We start from the raw sequence: 25,421 nt of genomic DNA on the forward strand, positions 1-25,421 counted from the left end.
AGGACAAGTGCCCATTATAGCTGCCTTCGTGCGGTCCTGTGCATCCTTCGGTATGCAAAGAAACAATGCTCTATGCAAGGATGTGATAGCCAAGGCCCCTCCATCCTCGCACTGCTGCTAGCGGAAACATGTATAGAGGGGCTTTAGCGATAGCAACACCACACCCATTTGGCATTTCGCTGCACCGCTTTCCCCACACGAAAGTTGACCTTGACTTGCCGTGCCAATCGAGGGGGGTTTGGAATTGCCAAAGCCTGGTTGAATGCAGACTCTCGTCGAGTTGCGGGACATTAATATTTCCCTAATGGCAGACCCATAAAATTAATTTGTTCTGCCAGAAGTGTCCCCTCCCTCCGTGCACATATGTTGCCAAGTCCCACGAACCTCTAATGAACCGCCATGTTTTTAACATATGGGCTCCTATGGAAGCTTCACTATAGAAACAAGATGTCACAAAGAATTAAAAATAACGGACGGCTTTATGTGAACGGCAATTAATGCACGATGGGCATTGTTCATGGTATACATTTTTCATTTTACACAAATTACTTGCCTTTAATTACCCAACTTTTAATTAACTTGCCTACCAATGAGTTGTCAATTCAAAAGTGGAGGATGCCGAGAAATGACAGAGTTTAAAGCAACCTAGGTCTTCTGTGGGCCTTTTTTCTCCAATGATAAATTCAAATTTTTTTCAGAAATACCATGTGACAACAAGACCGCCATGCGAGAAATTGCAAAAAAGTTCATGTACCATGCATTGGGTGCACCTTAGGGAACCTCGGACAGTCAAAATTAATCCGGAGTCCTCCACTATGGTGTGCCTCAATCATATTGTGGTTTTGGCACGTAAAACCCCAGAATTGAATTTTTATGACAGCCTTGTTGAGGCAATATCGTCAAGTATGCTATGAAATACCAGTTTCTGTTGTAGTCTACCCACCGTGCTTTTTGTTTCTAAGGCTATGATCAAGCAAGCTTTCACCAAAGGAAAGCCAAAATTGAAAAAGCATGCGATAAGGTAGCGTATGTGTACTTTTGTCCTCATCTTGCAGTCTTTGAAGATGCAACAGTCAAACCTGCTTCAAGCTCTGTCAATGTAAACAGCCTTGATAGGGAATACATGCTTACATTGCCATGCAAGACACTCAGAATTAACGTCAGTAACCTTGCAATTGCACGCCACCGTGACACAACAGGGTATACACAGGCAGTGGCGCACCGACAGGGGGGGGGGGGTTTCGGGGGTTGTAACCCCCCCCCCCCTGAGGCCGACTTAACCCCCCTCTTTTGTTTAACCCCTTTTCTTTCCTTGCGCATTTGAGTACTGCAACTAAGATATAAGACGCGCAATCGTCTGCACACTCACAAAAAGCGCATTTTTTGTCAATTTCCCGTGAAGAAATTGAAATTAGTGCTATTTAGATGGTATTGGCAAACTGTCAACCCCCCCCTGGCAGAGATCCTGGGTACGCTACTGTACACAGGTTACTGCATCTGTATAGTCCGCAAAGATGGATTCATGGGGCTTTCAATCCAACTGTCATGCTGTATGTTCCAATGCAAAAGAATTGCACCCTCTCTTAGATTTGGCATACAGGCTTCACTCTATGGGTGAAAAGCTACAAGACCCCTGTATTAACTATTATGGTGCATTGGCTGCAAGTGTGCATGTACCTCTGTGTGTGTGTTTTTTTCCTCTTCAGGATTGCCTGCGTGCAAGGCAGTGATAAGTTCAATATGCTGACTTCTTATTGGTACTAAAGCTGAAATAGTGCATAACACTTGTGTTTGTAATTACCAACACTGTTTCTTCGTCTGCTGATCGAAGCAGTGGTTGGTTCTTTAGTGTGTTCATTGTTGTCGATTCAAGAAGAGATGGCAAACATGAATTGATGCGAAGAAAAAAAATCTGCACATTGTTTATTTACTACAACAATGGCATGGATCACAGCAAAATATGCTCTGTGGAAGATCACATTATTAAGTATGCTGTTGTGATGCATAAGTGATAAATGCCCCTATAGAAATAATGTGCTTATAAATACCTCTAATATTACTCCAGAAAGCTTAAAATTATAAAAACCTACATTCGTTGATTGGACTTGGTAACTAGATGTGCACACTATGGCATTTTTTTCTCATGCTGAAATATTTTAGACAATTACCTGCAGGTGCATTTCTGTAGTGTATGCAGTCAGTATGGCTTTACTGTGCTGGTAAGTGGAACCCAATTGTAGATTGGCAACACACAATGTGCAACAGAGCCAGCAATACTGATAGGTAAAATATCACTGTGAGCTATGACCAAGCTCTTTTGCTTTTAATTAAAACTATAAGGGCAGGTGCAGACCTACAATCTGTCTGCAACTCCAACAACCATTATATGGGAAAGGTGGCATTTAGGAAGGTGCCAAAACTGACTGAAAAAAAGAAACTAGTGCAACCAGGCAAACTATGGGTTCGCAACAGGAACTGCATCTTCCTTGTCTTCTTCGTCCAGAAGTGAGTCTGTGCTGCTGCATGGAGAGTACTCCTTTCGGACACTCCTGTTACAAAAAAGCAGGCCAACATGAACATCTGGACATTTTGCAGAAAAGCCCAGCATTTAGTCTGTTTTAGCAATGAAGAGTTTCTGCAAGAATGATTTTTACGCAAGTGGGGCTAAGAAAGTCAATCCTGACATATGCCTGAGCTTGTCATGCAGAAAATTCAACTCACTTGCAACACCCTGTCAAATACATCACTTTGCTAGAGCTAAAATAGCAAGGGAAGCTTTTTTGAAAAGCTTCAGTTGCGAGTACATCACAGTAGTTAAATCTGTCAGCGCCTTAATCCCTCTGCAGAAATGCTGTTTGAATGGCGCAAATGTGAATCGGCCTAATCTAAAGACAGGCATCTGAAAAAATTTAAGATGCATGAATTTTCATGAAGTCTCAACACTGAAGCTACACAATGGGCCCATATGGTTATAAGGTAAACAGTTTCCTTTTACAGAATGGTTTGCTCTATATTACCCCCCCCCCCCCCCCCCCAGCTGTTGAACGAGGCGAGTCTCTCAAGCTGCAATTTCTACAGACATTACTGGGACCAACTATATCCGAGATAGTAGCTGTATTTGTAAATTAGGCCCAGTCATGATATGCAGTCAAAATTGACTGAAATGAACTAAATGGGCACTAGTGCATCTACTTTTGAACTTTTAACAGAACATGAAACAGCAGATCAATGGCTTGCTCTTAATGGTTGGTCCAGTCTTGCCAAATCGAGCAAAAAGTAGGACTGGTTGACCAGGCGCGTAGCTAGGATCTTTTTTCGTGGGGGGGGGGGCTAAGGTTGCATACGCCCACTCGGTGGTTTCCAAGAACCTTTGAGGTCTCTCTTACGATATTGGCATTATTATGGTTATGTAACGCCAGGTGCAGTTGTAAACTGGACAAAAATAGGACTGTTCATAGGAGACGTGCCAGGCATAAAGGGAGCAGGGCTCCAGCCGGAAAAATTTTGGGGACGGGGGGGGGGGGGGGGGGTGCTGAGGCCTGGTCCAGCTCCCCCCCCCCCCCCCCCCCCTGGCCAAACCACTGTGGTTGACCTCTTAAGCACCTGACCAGTTAAGGTCCAATGGGGCTCCTGTGCATCCAGCTGTGAGCAAAAGCAGATCGCCTGAGTGCCCCTATGTGTTGCATTCAACTATTGGGGGCAACAACAGCGAAAGAGTTTCGCGACATGTCACGTAGAGCCCCGTATAGAGTGACCAGCCCCACATTGCACCTTTTTGGAAAGGGCTCCGAGGCCAGCTTGCTCTGTGACGGCGAAGGCTTGCGTGGTGGCAGCGACTCCATTGTCGCGATGACCATCCCCGTGTGGTTCTGGAGAATGGTGGGGAGCCCCTGCGGAACCACTTTCTGGCCTTTTTCCTTGGCCATGTAGTAGTCTCCGGAGTCGAAATACACTTGCTGCGCACACGCAATAAGAAAAAAAAAAGGAATTAATAGCATAAGGTCAAAAGAATCCCTTTTTGAATTTCCCATCCGTGCCGCAGCGCCGGCATATTAGGATATTGCAGGTTTAAGTTTTTGCATTTTTTGAGCCATTTAATGCTTGAGCAGGTGCTGCTCAAGTCTCCCGACATTACGAGGAGCTAGCATGGGAACTCCTGCCTTTCTTATGTGCATATTTTCTGGTTTATAAACTCTTCTCATGGTAAATGACATTTCCGATATTCCAGAGGCGTGATTTACCAATCCCCAGTTAACATTACATTTTATTTCACAAATATGTGTAGATACCAGCCTAGAAGAAACCATGTAGCCAAGCTGAAAAAGAACCGGTGCCTATTTTAGCGTTTAAAGGACTGTGCAACATGGTGTAACGTTTGTTAAGGTAACTATGTCTGCCAAGGCAGGTAGGGCTATACAGTTTGACACTTCATTGTTTCGCATACAATGTGGCAGCCCTATAGATTGCCCGCTAAAGTGCAGAGCAGGTACTGTTTGCAATTGTTCCTGCCCACATCAGCGTCATGTACATTTAGCGAGGTTTCACAATTTTGTCCATGCAATTTACCTGCAAAAATATTTTTTCAGTGCCAAAATTTTATTGCTGTACCTGAAAAGGAATAATCACATACACTTTTGCATATTGTTAATGAAAAATATTAATGTTGCTAAATTGGCTAATCACTGATGGCAATGAATCATCATTATGATATATCAGGTGTATCTCGCACATAGTTCTTTCTCTTGGCAATTTATGGCTGCGAGGAGTCTTTCTTAATGGCCAAATGCAATGAAATTTCACCGACTAATTTAGATATAAATATGTAGTATATACTGTTGCAGCAACCTTTTCAGTGCTGATAATCGTATATTTTTCTGAACAGCGTTTAAATAGCACCTAAGCAGATAACATGTGCACCTGGTGGTTAGGGGATGCGATGCAAATCCCAAGCCGCGATCTTCCGAGATTTCCGCACATCGCGGGGGCTGCCCAGTCTCGGAGGTAATGCCGAGGAGCCACACTGATTCTCAATGTTCTGCTTCATTTCCTGCGACCGATAATGGCGGCGTCATTGTCGTCTTATCTTTTTATGCGATTCGCATTCTTTGGGAACTTCACCCAGTTTGCGGTATGTTTGTCTGTCCGTCTGTATCTAACCTCTTTCACTCCAGCTTGAGTCACTGGGTAGTCAGTCCGTGGTCAAATGGGTAGAGCATCTGCGATAAATGAGCCGGGTTCGAAATCAATCGTCGGACATGTTTTAATGCAATTCGTATTCTTTGGGAGCTTCACCCAGTTTGCAGTATGTTTGTCTATCCGTATTGTTGCGGCTCAGGGTAGTGTTTATGCCAGCGATCCTTCCAGCCGCAGGGATGAGTACGTCCAGGAGTAGGAGTGAAAGAAAAAGGTTTGTTTTACATATCTACACTGGCTCCAGATATGAAAGCCCACTACATGTAGGAGTACTTTAAATATCTGAGCTCACTACTTGTCCGAGCACCCATCAGGACACGTCAGGACACCAAAGGTATAAAATGTATAAGCGTATAAAACAGTTGTCTAGGCGCGTGCTGATGAACGGACTGCATCTAACCTGTTTCACTCCAGCTTGAGTAACTGTGTAGTCATGGTGAAATGGGTAGAACATCGGGCTGCTACGATAAATGAACCAGGTTTGAAATCAATCATCGGACATGTTTTGGTGCATTGAACATTCTTTGGTAACTTCACTCAGTTTGCGGTATGCCTGTGTCTGAAGCTAACCTGTTTCACGCCAACTTAGGTAACTGGGTATGTGCTGCTCTTCAAAAAAAAAAATTTGTCCGGTGCTGGTCGGAATCAAACCCGCGTCATACATTCAGACAATTTTGTCTAAATATAGATCGTTCTATTACAGTACCTAGAGTACATCCCCTTCAGACACAAATTATGATCGACTGTTGATACATGTATGAAACAATTTTATGCCAGGGTGCTTGAGACTCCACTGAAAGGAAATCAAGGTGGTAGAATGACTGCATTTTATGATGAGTCATCATAATTACAGAGTAATTAAATGTTTCAATATTGTGAAGTCAGTCATGCTACGTTTCTTCATAAAAAGGATTGAATCACCCGCTCGAATTACATGCACAAGTTATTTATTAGCCATAAGCATTTCAAGAAAGAAAAAAATATATTTCGAGGTTGCTACCAACATGCCCCACATCAAATGTCACATAAAACACGGTACTAGTGCCTTCACCAAAGCGGTACTCTGTAAAGACTCATATCACTCGGAACGATGAGTAACACGAGAACAAGGTGAGAGCAGGAGCCAACGTTTCGACAAGTGGACTTGCCTTCTTCAAGGCGATATATGCTTTCATCGGCACAGTATATATAGGTAGGGTTCTTCTAAAGGGGAGAGAAGGTAAGGCGGGTGGGTGAGGTAACGAGAGAGAGTGTGTTAGCGGCGAGGGTGTAGAATTGAAAAGAAATAATGCACTACTGATTGTCGGTGGAGGAGTTTGAGGCAGCGCCATGTGTTAGCAGGTTGACGTGTCATGGCAGGTTCCTCTTTTCATGCAAGGGGTCTAGACAAGGGGGGGGGGTCTGCTCCGCTGGAGGTCAGTGAACTATCGTGTCTGACAGGGAGAATAAAAGTAGCCACGGTAAAATGGTGTTCAGGCTCTCACCTTGTTCTTGTCTTACTCATCGTCTTGAATCGCCATCTCCTGCATTCTCCTTGTTTTCCCTGGATATCACTCGGAAGTAAAATAGAAGTAATATAGGTTAGCAGAATGTTCAATTTACTGTAAGCTTAATGTTTGTGCTCTATTCCTTGCTAGCACTGCACAGAAATGGCAAAAATAGGTCGCGCCCACAAATGTGTATGCCGTTGTCTGAAGGGGATATTATAGGCACTCTAGTTTTATCGAGGGCACTGCCATCGATAATCACAGCGCTGTCTATTGTCCGGCGCCATGCTGGTACGTGGGATCACACTGGAGGGTGCACAGCGAACGTGCTGTTGAGTGGGACGTTTTCGCACTTTCCCGAGAGGTCTACATTTTTTGCGATGGGAAACTGTGTGCCGTTACTAAGCTTTGAGTCGACTTCAATATAGCCGCAATATCAAACGCCATTGGGCCTAGAGGCCGTGTCACTGCTCTGCCTGTGATCAAAATAGGAGGCTAGTCAAGTCTGAAGATTGTTGACACGTAACATACGTGCAACATATTGTATGTCTAGCCTTGAACTCTATTAAGGAGTTACTTAGGTGACAACCAGAGGTCTCTGTGTGCCATGCAGTGTGCGGCACCAGCGTACATCCCAATCCAGGTAACTAGCCAAGCTCCGAGGAAACACTTTGCAAGCTTTCACGTACCTAAAATTTTCGCGGTACGATTTTTTAAGCTTTGTTTACCTGGCACCCAGGCATCAAGCTGTACAAAATTAAAAACTGTAATATAACTATTGGAAGAGCCATTAACATGTAGTACTCAATAAAACGACCTGGAGACAGTGGCCGTAAATATGACGCGACCAGCCAGACGCACGCGACGCGTTGAAAAAAAATATGCGCACTCTTAGGTCTCGCATGGTGCCTGTAGAAGGGCACCTCGCCAATTCAAGAGGTTAAAGACAAACTACTCTTTTGCAAAAGCAACTTTATTTTCTCATGGTATACAGCGCGCGACGTTCGGCGTCGGCCAGACAGCTTGACGGCGAGATTTGGAAGCACAGGAGAGCCCATGCGAAAGGGGCGGCCAGCACACGGTAGGCATGGCTTTGGTTACTAAACGAAAAAGAACACATTCATTTTTTTTTTTTTCAGTCGGCACGTGCTGTTTTCACAATACATCCTCGGTAAACTTCCACCAGAACGTTGGTTGCCAGGCATGATAATCTTAGAACACATTTGAACAGAAAAACTTTAATGTCCACTTGAATACACACGTTGCGTTCATGTACCAAATTTTAATGGGTGCCGAGTTCATCACCGTGCCCTCACTGGAAACAAAATCTTCTGAACATACATGCGACGAAGCGTCAAGTCCTTTCTGTTTATGCTGGCAATGTAAAGCGAATGCTTGTCTGCAACTGCTGCGACGGAGTCCGCGGAGTCGCCGCGGCTGAAGGTGCACTTAACATTCGTCTTCGAAAGTTATTTTTGCAGCCGAATGTAGCACATTCGTAGCCCGTGGACCTTGAGTCATCAGACATCACAGAAATCACAGATGGAACACATTAGAATTGCACTAATTCGCCATGACAACGGTGCCGTTCCAAGCTGCCGCTGGGAGAAACAGCGATCTGCACATATCAGTGGGTAATTCCACGAAATCAACACGGGTTTGAAACTTCATATCTTAGATTCCATTTAATATTTCATATTTTATGCACGTACCACTTCGATAGCACAAAAGCGATCTTTGTTTCTTTGGCAAGTGAATTTAAGAGGAAAAAAAATACCGAAGTTTGTCAGTGTGGAAGCGTCATTTTAATGCACTGAACATTCTCGCAAATTCACATCAATGTAAAATACGAAATATTACAACTACAGAGAATCAGTTTTCTTATGTAAAACGTACACGTAAGGAAGAGTTAGCTGGCAGTGTTTGAAGCTTCTGTGCAAAACGGAAGTGTTTTTGCAAAATTTCTTAATTTGGAACACTGTTTAAAAGTTCCTACATTTACGAATTTTGATCTAAACCAATGCATATAGCCTTTTGAAACTGGGTTGAAGGAACATAACCTGTTCAATATTTGTGCTCTATATTGTTGCTGTATCACAAACAACATTTTTACAATTTACTTCAAATTTCTAGTTTTGACAAAAATGAACATTCTAAAAACCAAAATAACAAAACCCCCATGGTTACCTTTCCTTAAAATCTCGTAAACAGTTGCTCACAGACACTGGAAAAAGCACATTAAAAACATGTTGCATTATTTTGTTTGCAATGACAATATAGGTAGGGTTATTCGTTTTCGGGTAAAACCCGATTTTACCCAATTTTTACACCCCTAACATGTTTGAGGAAAATCTGGTTAAACCCGCTCTCTCCCCGAATTCCAAAACCACATACCAACCTATTTTTTTTTATGCTGCATGGAGTTTGCGGTGCACATGCGCTATCTACGGCAAAGTTAGACCCTGTTGGCTTAAGTGAACTCCAGTGGTCTCGAGTTCATTTCACAAGCTGCGCGCAGCACTGTGGACTCTACACAGCTCTCAACCAACTGCCCAACGAGTGCAACTAACTCTGAGTTAGTAATTGGCTGACACTGTTGCACTGACATATTTGTGCCCTATAGAAGCTGTGATGTCGAGATAACTTTCTCTCAGCTGACATACGTTCAAAGATCGGACAGGTCTCGGATGGAGACCGACATGTCATGCATGCAGTTTATAATGTATGTTAACAAGGGTGTGTAAAAAATTATTGACCAGCTTTTCGTGAATAAAATGTTTCATTTCCTTCAAGTTATCAATGCTCTTTACTGTCATTATTACTTATTAAATTCCAAACAAATGCCGAACGTTGGTTTCAACGGGAATTCAGGGCGCAGGCTCCTTTCCCAAGCGCATCACCCCTGAAGAAAGCCGAACGCCAGGCCGGGGAACGCTTGTACCCTTGCTAAAAAACCCTAATGTACCCCCCCCCCCCCCCCTCCGATTACTAGTTTGAAATAGATCGCTAGTTTTAACACGTTGGCGTTAAGGAGTTCGTGATACCTTCCGATAAAAAAACAAAAAACAAATGTAATGTATTACTTAGTACATTTGTAAATTTAATCCGAAAAAAACCCGAAGGAATGGTTTCACAAAGAACCCGATTTCTCCCCGATAACCATCTTGAAAAATAGCACCCGATTTTTACCCCCGGATTAAACAAAATATAAAACCCAAGAACGAACAACCCGAAATATAGGTGATAGAAATGAGAGCTTCACCAGGATGCAGCAAGGTGCTAAGAAAAAGGGACATCGGGATTAAAACACCTCGATAAGCCTCTGACTTGCCTAAACTTGACCATGATTTTACCCGAAAGGCAGTTTTGGTAAACTAGAATTACGATTTCAAGCATAGCGGTCTACAATGTAACTTTCTGACATAAATTCGGGCATTGAGGCCTCTCTTTGGCCGTCGTTCGCTCGCCTATTTTGTTTGTGCTTTCAGATGAGGCTGTTGTAAAAATTTGTTTTCAACAGGTTAGTAGAGTACTAAAATGGGGAGTGTGTGCGGAGAGTGCGCCATTACTGCAGCGCTTCGTAAACTGAGGATGTGTTTTCAGCACGCCATCATCCTTTCGGATTCATCAGAGGTGTTCCAACAACTACTCGTTTATCGTGCATTGTCTATCAGCAAGTTCAGCCAACACTCATTGAGGTTGGTTAGAGAGCTCAGCAATAGCCATTTCAATATGAAGTTTCAGTGGGTACCGTCACATGTTGGACTTGCAGGCAATGAAGCAGCAGATGCTCTCGTGACTGAATAACTCAATAGCGCGGAAATTAGGAGTGCCAATGAATCACCCCTTATGTAAAGATAACGCACTTCTTAGCGCATTGAACATCACCTCACTATCCAGTCGCGATTTAAGGAATCCACCATAGCAGAAGGTATACACTGTTTCATAGAGTAGGAACGAGCTCTGTGAACACCCCAGCTTGGGCCTTCAAGGCCGGACAAGTTCCTGCGCTCGGCACTGACTCGCGAAATTCGTGACTCGGAACAGTTCATCTGGTCCTGCCAGTACTTCAATGAAAAGAGAAATGCTCTACTTGAGACTGCAAAGAGAATTTCCTCATGAGTGTGCGGAACAGGCAGTGTTTGCCAAAGGACAAGTTTCGGATAGAAACTGTTGCACCTCTTTCTAGCTTTTCTAAGAAACTGAACTTTCCGACAAGTAATGATCATCCTTAGGGATTGTGAACTTTTTGCTGTGTAGTTATTTAACAGATAATTTTTTTAAGGGGGTGGTGGGGCAGAGCAATCGCTACTGGCACTTTGTGCCAGCTAGCCCTGCCCTAACCAACACCAGCACATCTTAGGTTATATAATAACGTTTCTAACTGAGCCATGGCCAGTACGACATTTTTTTATACTTTTAGCTGACGCAAGTTTTCCGTTACTTGTGTACATTCCCAGGGAGTACACCGTTATAGGCCACAGCAAACAAAGAAATACAAACTAATATTAACAGATAGAACAAACAAGCTATGCACATTTGCTGTTCAATAAAATGAGCCATTCGGAGGTTGTTTTGTGGACGCATCTTTATTTGTATGCAAGCGAAGGAGTATTGTGCTAAACACACTTATACTTAAGTAGTCATCATAAGGCCAAGACTGCCTTTCTGTTGCAATCATGTTCCAAGTTTAGGCAAGTTAGAAGCTTATCCACATTTTTTTAACCCGATGTCTCTTTTTGTCAGCACTTTGCTTCATCCTGGCGAAGCTGTAATTTCTATCATCTATATTGTCATTGCAAACAAAATAATGCAGCAGGTTTTTTAATGTTCTTTTTCCAGTGTCAACAGCTGTATACGAGATTGACAAAAATTAACGATGGGTTTTTATCATTTTGACCTTTTAAATAGTGTTCATTTCTGGCAAAACTAGAAATTTGAGGCAAATTGGGAAATTGATTTGATATACAGCAACAATATTCAACACAATTGTTGACCAGGTTAAGTTCTCACATACCACAATGTTTAAAAAGGCTATATACATTGGTTTAGGAGGTAAAAATTCGTAAACGTAGGAGCGTTGTTCAAAATTAAGAAATTTTCAAAAATACTTCCATTTTGCGCAGAAGCCTCCAACAATGCCAGCTGACTTCTTTACGTGTATGTTTTACACACAAAGAAAACTTTTTTTGTAGCTGCAAGATTTCGTAATTTACATTGTTGTGAATTTGCGAGAATGCCTGGTGCATGAAAATGGCCCCTCCACTGAAGAACTTCGGTATTTTTTCTTGTTAATATATCCATTTGCCGAAGAAACTATGTTCACTGTCATGCTACTGAGTGATGTGTGTATAAAATATAATATATTCAATGGAATCTAAAGCATGAAATTTAGGACCCGTGTCGATCTCTCGTTGAATTAATTACCGCAGTGCGAGGAGCAGAACGACGCGCTAGTTTGAGGCTACGTTCCTCCTTGCCCATAAGATGGTCATATATTCTGACTTCGCGGCGGCGGCGCTAGATGGCGCAGCGTGTCCACAGGGAAGAATTGGCGAGAGAGGAACCAGGCTGTAGTACACGTCTCATACATGACACGTTTCGGCAGTGGCAATACAGTGTGCACTACATTGCTTCAATATTATTTGCATTAACGTAGACAGTCATCCTGAGATGATTTCTGCCGGAATTTTCTTCAGTTTCGGCATCAGAAATGTTTGTTAAATTCACTCGTACGAGACAAAATTTTGCACGGAGGCTACTCTTTATCTACACTATCTGAAACTAGCCTTTCTGCGCTGTGTAAAATTTTGCTGCAGTTGGCATTTAAGTTATCTCTGTTGGACATACTATCCCCAAAGACCACATTATAAATGAAATTGACGGACTCGGATTTCTTGCAGCCTTGAGTAATCAATTATAATAAACAGTCAGTTTGAGGCGATTCTCGCTCGATATGCTTCTCTTACTGCTTTTGCATGGATTGCTTCCATACTGCTGCTTAAGAACGCTCAAACTCGGTCGGACCATGTCAGTTTTCTCAGCTTCTGCATGAGCTTTGTGTTCACCGGACCTTCAGTTACTTCATCTTTTGCACTTAATGAAGATTGCCTTATGAGTCATGACCTTGAACATTTATAATGCGTAGACCTTAGACCAATCTTTTCTAAGTACCTCTTCCCATTCAGCCATTACGTTACTTACAAACCCGGTTTGCTAGGGCTTAACTGCTTATCTCAGTAAACGCATCTCATGCCAGACAATATCTGCCGACTCTGTATAACACGAAGGTTTGGCTTAATGTAATTCAGCGTGTTTGCACCACTTTGTCGATCTACAAAATACGAAAAAGCCTTTACTTGAGATTTTACCATATGTTTTAGAACGGGATGAAACAAAGTAGCACGCAATGAACTCTGCAAACCAAAGGGAATGCATCTCTTAGTGTTTTTCTGCTGTGTGGCTAATTGAACGCCAGCTCTACACACACTGCGTATACGTAGTGCAGTGACAAGACAATTTGGTGACATTTTACATGTGCAAATGTATAAGCGTTTCGTATAGTTCCAGCAGTTCACTCCATGTGCTAACTTCTCCCATCAGCCTGACTTTCTGATAGACTGTGCTGCAAGTCTCACCCCTTTCTTCTGTCGTTTCTGGAAAACCAAAGCTCCTCCGGGCCTTGTTTTCCCTGGGTACTTAGACTTGAACTTCGATTCTTCCACCAGTTGGGCTTGTCGCTCTGTTTGCTGCCGAAGTACAAGAACATACCAGTTGACTTGCGCGCAATAGACGCACACCTACGCAAAGATGTGCTCTGCACAAGAAAAATACTGCGGCAGTAGCTCGAGTCGAATGTTCATTCACTGACGCTGAAATAAAACGAATGCATTACTTTTCGGGTACGGAGTGCACAATGCTTGATCGATTCCACTAGTCATTACTAAGTTCGCGCCGCTAATCAAAGAGTACTGATATCGGAATGACATTGCATAGGTTGACACTTCCGGTCTGAGTCCGTCTGACATGGCCGCGACCGATGGCGGCGCTGCGAACGGTTCTCCTGTGACGTCACTTGCCTTTGTAGTCTGTCTGCTGCTTTCCAGCTGGAATAGCTTTATTTTAAATTTCAGAGTCGAGCCAAAACATTTTTTTTTTAGTTCTGGTTCTTTGAACCATTATTTTTTCGCTCTGGAGTTAACTGGAACAAATAGGTATGAACAAGTTTGTGTTCGATTGCATAATCTGAGAATTACAGGAAAACAGCGTAAATTTTGTACAATACCAGACAGTGCTACTAAGGTGCATGAAAGATTTAAAACAGAAAAAGAAAATTCGTGGGGCCGCAACATCCATATGGGGACGGATTACCAGCAAAGCTGTTTAGGCTACATACATTATGAACTCATTCATTTTTTCATACGGCACCAGACTACGCCGACACAAGCGCCGCCGCGGGCACCGCACCTCCCATGTATCTGCCGCAGGCACCTCCGGCGCGCGTGACGCCCTAACTACAGGAGCGCAGGCCACGTGCACAGCCGCCGTCGCCACACTATTTACCCCTCTCCCCTACCCATGTCCATTCCTGTCCACGCGCGGCGATACGAACGTAAGCCGCCCAGGGTATGTTTTAGGTGGCTCAGCTTTGGAACCGAAGCTAATGGCGCTTCGACTAAACTGTAGCAGACGTCAAAGCACGGCGCGCCATGTTCGGCCGTGCCTTGACGGCTGCATGCGGTCGGCCACATCCCTTTGCGCCGCCCGTTCACTATACTGACGCTTAAGCTTCGCCTTTAAGAGTGGAACGTGATAGCATTCAAATAATCCCTGTACTGCTCACGCTTCTCGGCAACTGCAGCTTATGTAACCGTATAACGCTTAACGCGAAGCACGAAGGCGAGCTTTCTGGCAGAAACGCGGCCTCTTGCGGGGGCCGATCCCGGAGGTCGTGCACAGCCGCGCCAAAATAATTGCACAATTTTCTGGTTTTTGTTTCGCACTTTTAATATTTCAGTCTGAGAAGATTTAACATAAAAGACATGCGCTGTCGGTGGTTTGTTTCATGACGTTCGTGGGCTGTCATTCTCAAAATTCCGAGGAATAACTTTGTCAAGAATGTAAGCCAAGGTATGAGCAACTTTAGCGATAGAATGGTGTGGCAATATAACCCGCATATACCGCATGCTATATAGCAAGGCGTGGCATATACATATACCTAATTTCGCTCACGGACAACTCCGCCGGCGCCGACACCGGATTTTCTGCGCGGCCCTTCACGCTTTCGCGTTAACTTCAGTAATGGCGGACAAGTTAAAAAACAATAGCTGAAAAGTAATCAAAGATTCGCAAACGTTAAATCTCAAAGGTATATCAAGCACTTGGTGGGAATAACAGCACAGAAAGGTATATACGAGGCGGCAGCGGTCAAATAACCGACACTCAACACAGCGTCGCAACTACGCGTTCCGTCTCTTATCTGCTTCACGGGGCCGCGTTAACAGTTTACGGCTCACGGAACACAGATCTGCACTGCGTGAAAGAAAGCCAATAATATTGAATGTGGAGAATGACGCGCGTGAAAGCCCCTGTATGAAAGAAATAAGTTGACTGTTCTGGAGGAATCGTCATTTCAGGATAAGCCTTAAAGTGACGCTCCCACCTGTTCATTCTTGTCGGTGATTTTGACATCCGCAGAGCATCCTGCGACTTGGCTGTCTTCTGTGGCCATGGCTTTAACACACGGTAAGCGGAAAACTCGGCAAAACAAAATCGTGCAGCTAAGGCAACAAAGCGGTTGGGCTCGCTGAACGGCGATGCAAAAGACAACTGCGGCTACACGCGGCCGAATACGGGCTACCGATCTATATCAGGAGGCAGAAACTGTATGCCTCCCATTGGCCGTGTCAATTCGCGTCACAATCACGTCACCCCTGGCTATGGACGGCCTGAAAGTAAATCACAAACACAAGAGGAGTGGTAGTGACGTCATTCGCCTCTTCCACCGCCGTCCTTTCCCCTGCCGGCTACGCCCAACGTTACTGGCTACGCCCTCCTTTTCCCTCACGGCTCTTCTCCGTCTTCGCCGGCAGCTCGCCGGTTGGCCGGTGCGACCGAGAGCCTCGCTGCGCGAGTGTCGCTACGCGGGTCGCAGGCTTCTGCGTGTTACACATGCAGCGTGCCAGTGACTGGAAACTAAACACAAACCTTAGTTTGATTTTTTTTATTGCTTCCAGGCGAATTTCCGCCGTCGGCGTTGGCGTCGCCGTTAGGTTCTGTATTAAGTCCAAGTGCGAAAACATCGCGGCCGCGCGTCGTATGCTGTAGGTGCGAGGTGCTGTAGTGGTGGTTGGTTGTAGCAACAGGCGGGTTTGAGGATAGGCACCGCGAACTGTTCAGAGGGCGCTAGAACGTTTTCATTTTTCGACCCAATATCGCCGACACCGACGGCTAGAGAGGCGATAAAAATTATACGCCATTCTAAACGATAGTGGCGCACTTTTCGTCGCTCGCCTGAGTGTTTATGCTCTGCACTTTGACGAGATCAAGGTCACAATTGTTCGTGCTTCTGATATCGATCGTGAACGTGTGCAGTCATATGCAGATCATGCGCACTTCGACATTTTCACAATTCGGACCGTATTGCCTCGTGATAAGCGATCCAAAGGAGTGTCACGGCGAATGTAAACAGCGTCTCTTCCATTTTTCTTCCGCCACTCGTTAGGCTGTTTGTTCTGGCGCTGCTATCAACACTGAAAAGCGCTGGCCGCCTCAGAGTTTCACTTGTAGATGGCGCAGAGGTCGCGCGCAAAAGTAGCGCCATTCTTAGATCTTGCCGCCACCGCTCTCACTCCGGCGTTTCCTCCTTGCCGCCTCCTGTCGCCCCAGCCTCCTCCGCTCCACCATTGGCCAATCTATGTCGCGTGGAAGCACGCGTTGCGCTTTTGTATATTTTTTTTCTTTCCAGCGCGCTCCGACTGCCATTCTCGGGCCTGTGCCGTAGAGTAACATACAAGGTAATCCGTATGTTACTCTATGCATGTGCGACGAAAGTGCTGTACGCACAAACGGATCAAACGTGTCAGGGACAAGAACTTCGTTGTGATGGCATGCTGCTGCGCCTTAAGTTGCCGCAACCGACAAGGCGAGGGCAAAAGGCATTTTTTGTTTACCATCCGGCGTGGCCAAACGCTTGCTGCACACTTGATATTTGCGCCGTCTCGCATCGTCGCGTTGCTACTTCCAAACGGCATTATTAAGGCCAGTTACTAAGTGACGAAGCAAAATCGCGCCTCAAAAACTTCTCCGCAGGGCGCGATCGAAGTTTTCCTTGGATTTCCTCTGGTAGCGCGTTAGCTGTCGTCTGCCACGGCAGGCCCGACGCAGGCGGCGCCACTGCCGATATCGCGCCTCGATCGCGCTGGTCGCGCCGAGCGCGATAGTGGAACGGAGGAGGAGGGAAGTGGATGGCGCTACTTTTTATATATAGGGGCTTTACTCACGGCCGGCTGATCCCGTTGATAACGCGAGCGGACCGTCGCTCTGACCACCGACAAAGCGCGATAAGTGCGAAAAGGCATTATTACCGGAAAGACATCGCTACAAAATAACGGCCCAGAGTGTGGCGGCGTCTTCTCGCGCGCTCAAGGGAGGATGGCGGGGAGGGTGCGCAGTCTTCTCCCGCGCGCAAGGGGTGGGGGGGGGGGGGGGGGCAGCCGGAATATGACCGCGCGCATGAGGAGGGGGCAGGTTAATGGAGCATCTACTCCGGCTGAGCGCGGCCTGCCGCGCCCTATCTTCGAGGCAATCTGCGATGGGTTTGAAGGCTACGTGACCAAAGATAGGTGATGGCTTCGTGTGCGCTGTGTTTTCGCGCGCCTAGTTCACATTGATGCGAGAGGCAGCACGAAGGGGTATTCGCCCGCCGCTGCTGCCGCTCTTCATCACGCCAGCGGTCTGACAGCGAGTGTCCGCGGTAATCGATTGAGATGTATTCGTGTTTGCATGTGTGCGCATAACAGCGTGCTTGTTAATTTAACTAGCGAATATTTACAACAGTTTATGCACCTGATAAAACTACCAACCTTACTTCGTATAGCTGTCTAATAATTTGCTATTGCAATCAATGATTCGCCTTTCGGGCGAAACTGCCACTTTTTTAATAATGTTTTTAACAATGACGAACCACCCAACACACGCCGCACCAAGGAGCACAGCCTGGCTTCCTAAGACCTTGTGCATCTCCACTATTCACGAACGACTTCAACGTCTGCGGTGCAGCCTTCTTGGTAATTTTCAGGCGGCCTATCGTTTGCTCGCGATCTCGCTTCACCTTTCCACCTGAGCACAATCCTCCCTGTCTCAGGATTGAAAACTTTTTTTCGGCCCCGGCGTAATGGTGTCAAGTCTGCAAAGACACATATGAATGCATCAGGTAACCTCTTGTAAAAAGGTACAAGCGGAAATTGAAAGAACTGAAATAGTACACAATTTAGAATTTGCAAATGAGCAATTCAGTACAATCAACTACCGACACAGCTCAAGACGTAGGCGGCTGTTTCCTGACCTACATGACACGCATGCCATGACATTCATGTCGTGACCTATCGTTTATGTTCGTCATACACTCTTGTCATACTATACGAATTTTGGTACATACGAAGTTAACGAAACGACCATGAGAGCACCAAGACGTAGGCGGCTAGATAGATGCTGTCAAAGTGGCAAATGTTCACTTAGAAATGCATTTAAAAATTCACCGACGATTAGGATACTCCCTAATGCGAAATTTGAGCGCAGCTCTACACGTGTTTTCATTTCGCGTGTCAATATTTTCTATTATGATTATATATAGGTACACTTTTTATATTAGAAAGATAACGCCCTGAGTAGCGTAGCTGGCTCGGACAATCGGTCTCGTGCGGCACATTGCAAACGGAGCGAATTGTGGCGCGACTGCCTCGCTGATCGGGAGATCGCGAAAGGCAGCGCGTGGGTGACGCATGGGCGCGATTCACAGCAGCCGCCGCAGACAGACCCCCGCTAATGCAACGCTTTAATTGTTTCCATACAGACGACGCGCGCTACTCTGACGTCGTATCGTAGCCATCGTCGCCGCACAGCCCGTCTTGCGCGGCACTACGGTTTTCTTCGCACGCTTTCGCTCCAGCAACGACGAGAGCGGCCCTTCGTCGCGGAGAAATCGTGCCACCAGTGTCAGCGGCGACAACACGCTAGGGAGCGTCACATCGAGCCTGTAGCAGCTCGCCATCGCCCCTTGCAGGAGCAGTGATCCCCGTCGCATGCTGCTACCGCGGACTGACCTCAGCAGCTAAGAGCGTAGCCCTCCCCACCTCACGCCATCCTGCCCACCCCCCTCGGAAGCGCAGATGAGATCGCCCACGTGGCGGCGGTACAGTGGCTAGAATGGGGCCACTGTAGCGGCGGATTCTGTGGCCGGAGGCACTGAGCGCATGCGCAGGCCGTGTCCCCCCCCCCCCCCCCCCCCCGCTCCTCCGCCTCATGCTTTCTTCTTTCAACTGCCGCGGCGCTCCGCGTTCGCTTTCATCTTTCGCTGGGCTCGTTCGCTCGGTTACGAGGCACGACGAGGCACGACGACACTCAGCGCAGGATCGGGCGCCTAAGAGCTGCGGTCTAAAACGACGTAATTTGAGGTGGAGTATGTGTGGTCTTCACATAGCCTTAGCGCAAACGACTTGTCAGCGCTGTGTGAATCTGCATCTCAAGAATGCAATGAACCGCTGTGTAAATGTGCAGATGAATTGTTGCAGCGCGGGCATGTGTGCCGTTAATTAGCTACGTTGCTCCTTGAAACAAGCATTGAGATATGCACGTAAACACACTTGCTCAAAGTTACGGAAAGATGACATCGCTTTTGCTACAGGGTAATATTGTGAACCCAGGAGACAGCGTCTTCACAGCCACATGATGACTATATTGAGGAGAACATGAGACGGGTGCAAGAATCTCACAGGGCATAGAGTTTACTCCGCGTGCCGCAATATAAAATTTAGATGTAAAAGAATTGTCTCGCTGAAAATTATCGACTATACCTTTTGTTCACTTGGAAAAAAATTAAAGCACACTTACAAGAAGGCAACGATTGCACATTTTACAGTTAGCAGTTTCTCTATTCAAATTAGTTCTTATTTCTGACAATGAAGCAGTAGCGCACCCAGGATCTCTGCCAGGGGGATGGGGGGGGGGGTAATTTTTGTGGTGGGGGGGAAGCAAGCACTTTGCATAATATGCGATTTATTTGCTTTAGCCAGAGGAATCTAACAGCAAATAAAATGCCTAATAATTATAATAATGATGACACCAAGGATGATGACGATGTTTATTGCTTCAGCGTTTTACTCAAAGTAATTTAAGAGTGAATGAATAAATACAAGACAGTGATAGAGTGTTTTTGTTAATCAGGAAAATTCGACCTCAAGCCACCTCCTGAATTGTGAACAGAGCACTGAAGGTACACGTTGGATGGGTGGGGCTGGACGCGGGGGGTGTTACAACACCCGAAACACCCCCCCGTCGGTGCGCCACTGTAATGAAGTAATGAACAAAAGCCTTGCGCACGTTGTGGCAGCCCGGAATGCCCCGGCTCGCAGGTAGCTCGCGCTCTTGAGCTGCGGCCTCCTTCATTGGCCCTTCGGTAGTATTTGTAGAGCGGGATCAACATAAGTTAATAACCACGCCATATGATGTGCATGCATGTTAAAGGGACACTAAAGGCAAATATTATTTCAACGTGGAATGTTAAAATATCATACCAGAAACCTCGAAACGCTTGTTTCGTGCCAAGAAAAAAACTTAGTTTAAGAGAAAATTGCGTTTGAAGCGTCCGCGTACCTCTAACGCAATTCAAATCGCCCGCCCGAGCGAGGAGTGGTGACGTCATGGCCATATAGTGTCGTTGTGCCGCCGGTGCCGCAAACGGCGCAACGGTTTTTTTGCGGGAAGCGCAAGCGCGCGGCCAGAAACAGAGCCAAGGCAGAGCCGACGGCAGTGCGAAAGCGGAAGTATGGTGGCTAGCCACCATAGCGGAAGGTAAAGCGCGCGCCGAATCGTGAACACGGTGATCGTCGACGCTCATCGCAATGGACCAACTAGTTGACGACCCTGACAACGACACATTGGCTCGCGATTCTGGGCTCGATTTTAGCGATTTAAGCTCCGATGAGCGTGACATGCTGCTGAGGGCTCGCGCTGCCGGCGTCGTTGCCTACTACGACGGCGGCCTCGATCGACACCGGCTCTTCCGAGCGCGAAAGCAGCGAGGACTCCAGCAACGCGACGTCGGGCGACGAAGCTGGTCACCGTCTGGACGTGCCGTCGCGACTCTCAAGCTGCTAGCAAATTCAAGTGCGAGTTTTTCGAGCCAGCAACACCAGTGCAGCACTACGCGATAGCGAAACTTCTGAAACTCGAAAGCGCGCGGCGCAGAGTCGAGCGAAGACGAAACCTTTTGACCACGCGCGTCGTTATCAAGTGTAACGCCAAAAAGATATTTTTTGTAAGAATCTAATAGAAGTAGACAAGTAGCATTTTCTTCCGTCTTATAATCCAACGAAACAATCTTTTTAATACGAGTGGTTGAGTACTAGTGACATTTTTTTTTTTTTTTTGAGGAGATCCTTCGTCATCGGCTAAGTACCGGAATGTCCCTGGGGAGTCTCCTATCATGCCCTGCACTTACCTCAATTTCTCGATTGCTAAAGCTCTGTTCGTGATTATATTGACGCCTTAGACGTTCTAGAGCATTGCTCTATCACTTTAGCTTGACTTTTTATGTTACTTAAGTGTCCCTTTAATAGGGATTCAATTTTTCATTCTGGCAGCAACTGAAACTGCTGTCTCTATTAATTTAATTGGAAATCATGTGTTTTTTTTTTTCCACAGCAAACGAACAAGCATTTTGACTGTCCAAATTAGTTTAATTTGTGGCAATGAAGTTATGAGCAAAAGCTTTGCGCACGTTTCTGTAGCCCGGATGGCCCCTCCTCTGACGAGAGCTGCATGTTGCTTCGTAGCTGTTGCCTCCTTAGTCGGCTCTTCGGTGGTATAAGCGTAGAGGGAGAGCAATTTGAATGACTTAATGGCCAATGACTTAATGGCTCTGTTCAGTGCCTTTATGAGGATAACAAAATATTATGACTTATTCAACTATGCATAAATATTGTCACGGTACTATTCCTCAAGAGGAGCGTCGATGAAGAATATTTTCTTTTTAAATATTTAAGAAAAGGCTGCTTGAAAAGGGTAGCACTGTTCATTATAAATAGAGCCTAGTGAAAGGATGATCACTTGCATCGCTACACGGCACGCATTTATACCCACCGACTCCACATAATGTCCTGATCACATTAGATATCATCATAGAGAGATGCGACAGTGCAGCTATTTACCTTCTGGTGGCACGGCGTACTCCTCTGCCGTTTCAAATTGGCAGGCTCCCCAGCGTCTCTACCTTGTTCTGTCTAACGGTTTTCCTCTGCTCCTTTATATAAACAAAAACTAGCGATCATAATTTGCTCATATCGCCTCTACGTGGTTTTCACTGAAGATATTTCTGAGTCAGATAGAAAAGAAAAAGACTTATAAAAACTGAAAATATGATTTTTGTGCCATTTTTCGTGATGCAAAAGCCACATGCCCCCCCCCCCCCCCCATCAGAAAAAAATAATCAGTGTTAATAGCATCATTGTCGCAGCATAATAATCTAAAGGTGGAGGCCGTAATGTCAAGGACTTGATCAGTAGACATTCTTTAAAAGGATGCACAAGAAACTAGACTAGAGCAAACTTGCTGAAAAGGGAACAAACTATTTCAGGAGTGTAGTAGTAATAAACCTGCATATATAAAACAAGTTTTTTTTTTGTCTACAGTGTGTATAATTTTAAATGTACTGAAAATATTTTTGTATTACATACTGTGGGCACAAAAATGCCTCCAGGAAATTTTCTGCATTACATATCTTTTTTATGCATGTTACACAAGAATGGTGCAACAGAATTGTGTGAAACTTGGCAGAGGTTTAGGGGTGTTGCACAAGCTTAAAGTAATGTCTTCATTTCACTGCATTGAGCAGAAGAAGCAGCAGCATATAAAGATCAGGGCAGTTGGACAAGGAAAGAAGGGCATCTGAGTGCTAAATAACAGCCTATTTTTCAAGCACTCTCAACCCTTTTATGGTTCCGTGCCGCCGTGTACAGTGTAGACCGCTTATAACGTAAGTCGCTGGAGTCGCGAATATCCGCACTATAAGCGGTACTGCACTATAACCAAAACAACTATTTTATTGCGATAATGGACACTCCAGGTGCATTTCTGCCGCCGCTGTCACCGTGCTCTAGGTTCCATATTCGCTTACGAAATAAATTAACAAGCACGGTGTCACGCGTGCACAAGCAAACATGGAACACATCTCGCTAGTTGTCTGCGGAAACGAACTGTCAAAACGCTCGAGTGACGAAGCGCCACGAGCGAATTGATTTTCGTGCTATCATGCCTCTTGCATCAACGCGACCTATAAGCGGCGAAAACACAGTGCGCGGCGGACTTTCCCTGTGGCAGATTACTTTCAAGATAGGGCCAAGGCGATCAAATCACCGAAGTGGATCGTCGCAGATTACGTCCTGCTTCGGTCCACTGAAACCGTTCCGCATTGTTTTGCTGGCGAAAATCCTCTGCTTCTGTTTGCGTCAGTCCTGAATGCAAGTTTTGGATTCTGCGAATGCCCGTGGTGTGGCCCGATTTCCATTCGTTTCCGCACACGTGATCACTTTCCTTTTAAATGCGGCATCATCATGCTGATAGAGCAGACGCAGAGAACGTGAACACAGACGGTAGACTATTGCCTCAGCACGTGTACTGCAGCACATGGAGGAAGCTACGGTAGCTAGGCTCGAGAGTAGCTAGGCTCGACGCACGTGCGAGGCGGCCATTTTGAAATGGCGACAGCTATATGGTAACACAGATTTAGGGTCGTACTCGATTCTAACGCGCACGCAATTTTTGAACCTGTTTTATCTCAAAAAAAGTGCACGTTAGATTCGAGTAAATAAGGTATTTGTGGCTTGAGAGGAGTGTTTGCCGTCTAGGTTGACTACCGAACTTCCAGGCAGCCGCACTGTAACCGGTATTTATTGTCCCGCAACTCGACTATAAGCTATACGCGTATACATAGAGTGCTATGGGAAATTAACGAGAGTCTGAAAAGACCGTATTATATCCGGTCCTGCACTATAAGCGGTTACGTTATAAGTGGTCTATACTGTATATAGAAATAACCGTGCAAGGTATTGAAGGCATCTGTGAATGTGAGTGTGGGGTGACCGATTGTTCCTTTGTCTGCCCTCACTTCACTTTAGACTTTATGAGCCATGTTTAGATAGGCAACTGGTGAAAATCTAAACAAAGTGATGGCAGTCCTATTGCGCTGCTTGGCAGGTGCTGCGAAGTGGCTATTTCAGTGGCGACATGCGGCGGTCAACGTAGGTGCCACAGACAGTAGATGACTTGTCGGCGATGTGCCGTTGGAATTTTTGGATGTGAACAACTGGTAAGGAAAACGTAAAAAATTGGAAGCTAATACACATGATCCTATGGGAACTAAATGGGACCGGTTTTTCAAACCATAAGAGCTGGGAAAATGTAACAATGTAACAAACAGGAGCATATCAACCAGGCTTTATGGTATTGCATAAATGTAATCAGTTTTAATAGCATCATTGTCACAGCATAATGATCTAAAGGCGGAGGCCTTAATGTCAACGACTTGATCAGTAGACATTTGTTTATATCCCTGATGTTTCGTTGTTCGTGATACTTTATTAGATGAATTGTGTACAAGATATTTGTACATTTTTTAAATTTTGGTGTGGTAGGCTATTCATTATTGCAGTAAACTGCAAATGCTGCTAGGTTCTTGCATTGAAACGCCATGAATGTGTAAATAATTTGTTCCATAGAGTTGCCTGTGTACTGTCTTTTGATGCATTATTCATTAGGTTTGCAATCAGCTGACAGACTACTGTTTCTCTGGTTATTGCTGCAGCAAGTGGAGAGAGAAGCAACATTCCAGTACCAGACAGTGACTTTGCCTGAAGAGAGGGCAGCTGGCTGCTTATACATCAATGGGCGTTTGCTGCACAGGCACGAGTTTCCAACTGCTAACCAGGTAAGGATCTAGTTGCTTGATGTCCAGTGCACCTAGCATTTGTTTATATCCCTGATGTTTCATTGTTTGTGATAATTTATTAGATTAATTGTGTATGCTCGAAGGCAGTAGATAGCAGTCGGATGCCTGTGAATGCACTTTGGCAGCTGGTCTGTATGGTGTGCAGTATCAGCTCGTAAAAAAATCTAGCATGATGCATAGTGTACTGCTATGTGGGAGCCACATGCCTCAGTATTTATTCTAGTGTTAGGGCAGCCTTATCCCACACAGTAGTTGAATGCCTATTGATGCAAGACAAATTATAATGGACTTGTCAGTGCACCATCAGTAACAAAGAGAACTGTGTAACGTTTTCTTTAACTGTCAGCTATCTGAAGTCTAATGTTACCACGAATAAAACAAAGCGAAAAAGACCAGCTACAAAATAATTGGTAATTGTGTTGCATACATGGGATAATTTGGGAATTTGAAGGGATATTGCAGTAAAATTTATCACTAAATTTAGTGAATTAAAATAAAAGCTACTATTCTGATGTAAA

At 45.3% G+C, this 25,421-nt stretch overlaps 2 protein-coding genes across 3 annotated transcripts in view; one reads left to right on the plus strand and one right to left on the minus strand.

The window, feature by feature from the left end:
• LOC119436312 (N(G),N(G)-dimethylarginine dimethylaminohydrolase 1) overlaps nt 1–25,421 on the plus strand; it is a 64,322-nt gene that overhangs the window by 31,283 nt on the left and 7,618 nt on the right. The window contains exon 4 of the mRNA XM_037703124.2: nt 24,760–24,882. Within this exon, the coding sequence (XP_037559052.1) occupies nt 24,760–24,882 (123 nt within the window). The remainder of the gene's footprint in view (nt 1–24,759; nt 24,883–25,421) is intronic.
• On the minus strand, nt 1,985–15,634 carry LOC119436313 (cAMP-regulated phosphoprotein 19). Of its 2 annotated transcripts, XM_037703125.2 has the most exons (4): nt 15,343–15,620; nt 13,319–13,429; nt 3,772–3,956; nt 1,985–2,549 (listed from the first exon to the last, which is right to left on the minus strand). In XM_037703125.2, exons 1-4 carry the CDS (start codon nt 15,409–15,411, stop codon nt 2,456–2,458), a joined length of 459 nt encoding a protein of 152 aa, XP_037559053.1. In that variant the 5' UTR covers nt 15,412–15,620; the 3' UTR covers nt 1,985–2,455. The 2 variants fall into 2 exon arrangements, with proteins under 2 accessions (XP_037559053.1, XP_049512909.1); XM_049656952.1 differs by lacking the exon at nt 13,319–13,429 and having other exon boundaries at nt 15,343–15,634.

The sequence above is a fragment of the Dermacentor silvarum genome, chromosome 1, assembly GCF_013339745.2.
Source record: "Dermacentor silvarum isolate Dsil-2018 chromosome 1, BIME_Dsil_1.4, whole genome shotgun sequence".
Taxonomy (NCBI): Eukaryota; Metazoa; Arthropoda; class Arachnida; order Ixodida; family Ixodidae; genus Dermacentor; species Dermacentor silvarum.

Coding starts and splice junctions, on each gene's coding strand:
- LOC119436313 (XM_037703125.2), bottom strand. CDS start 15,411: ATGGCCACAGAAGACAGCCAAGTCGCAGGATGCTCTGCGGATGTCAAA. Junction 13,430..15,342: donor TCACCGACAAGAATGAACAG/GTGGGAGCGTCA, acceptor GTACTTCGGCAG/CAAACAGAGCGACAAGCCCA. Junction 3,957..13,318: donor AGAAACGACAGAAGAAAGGG/GTGAGACTTGCA, acceptor GCGTGTGCGCAG/CAAGTGTATTTCGACTCCGG.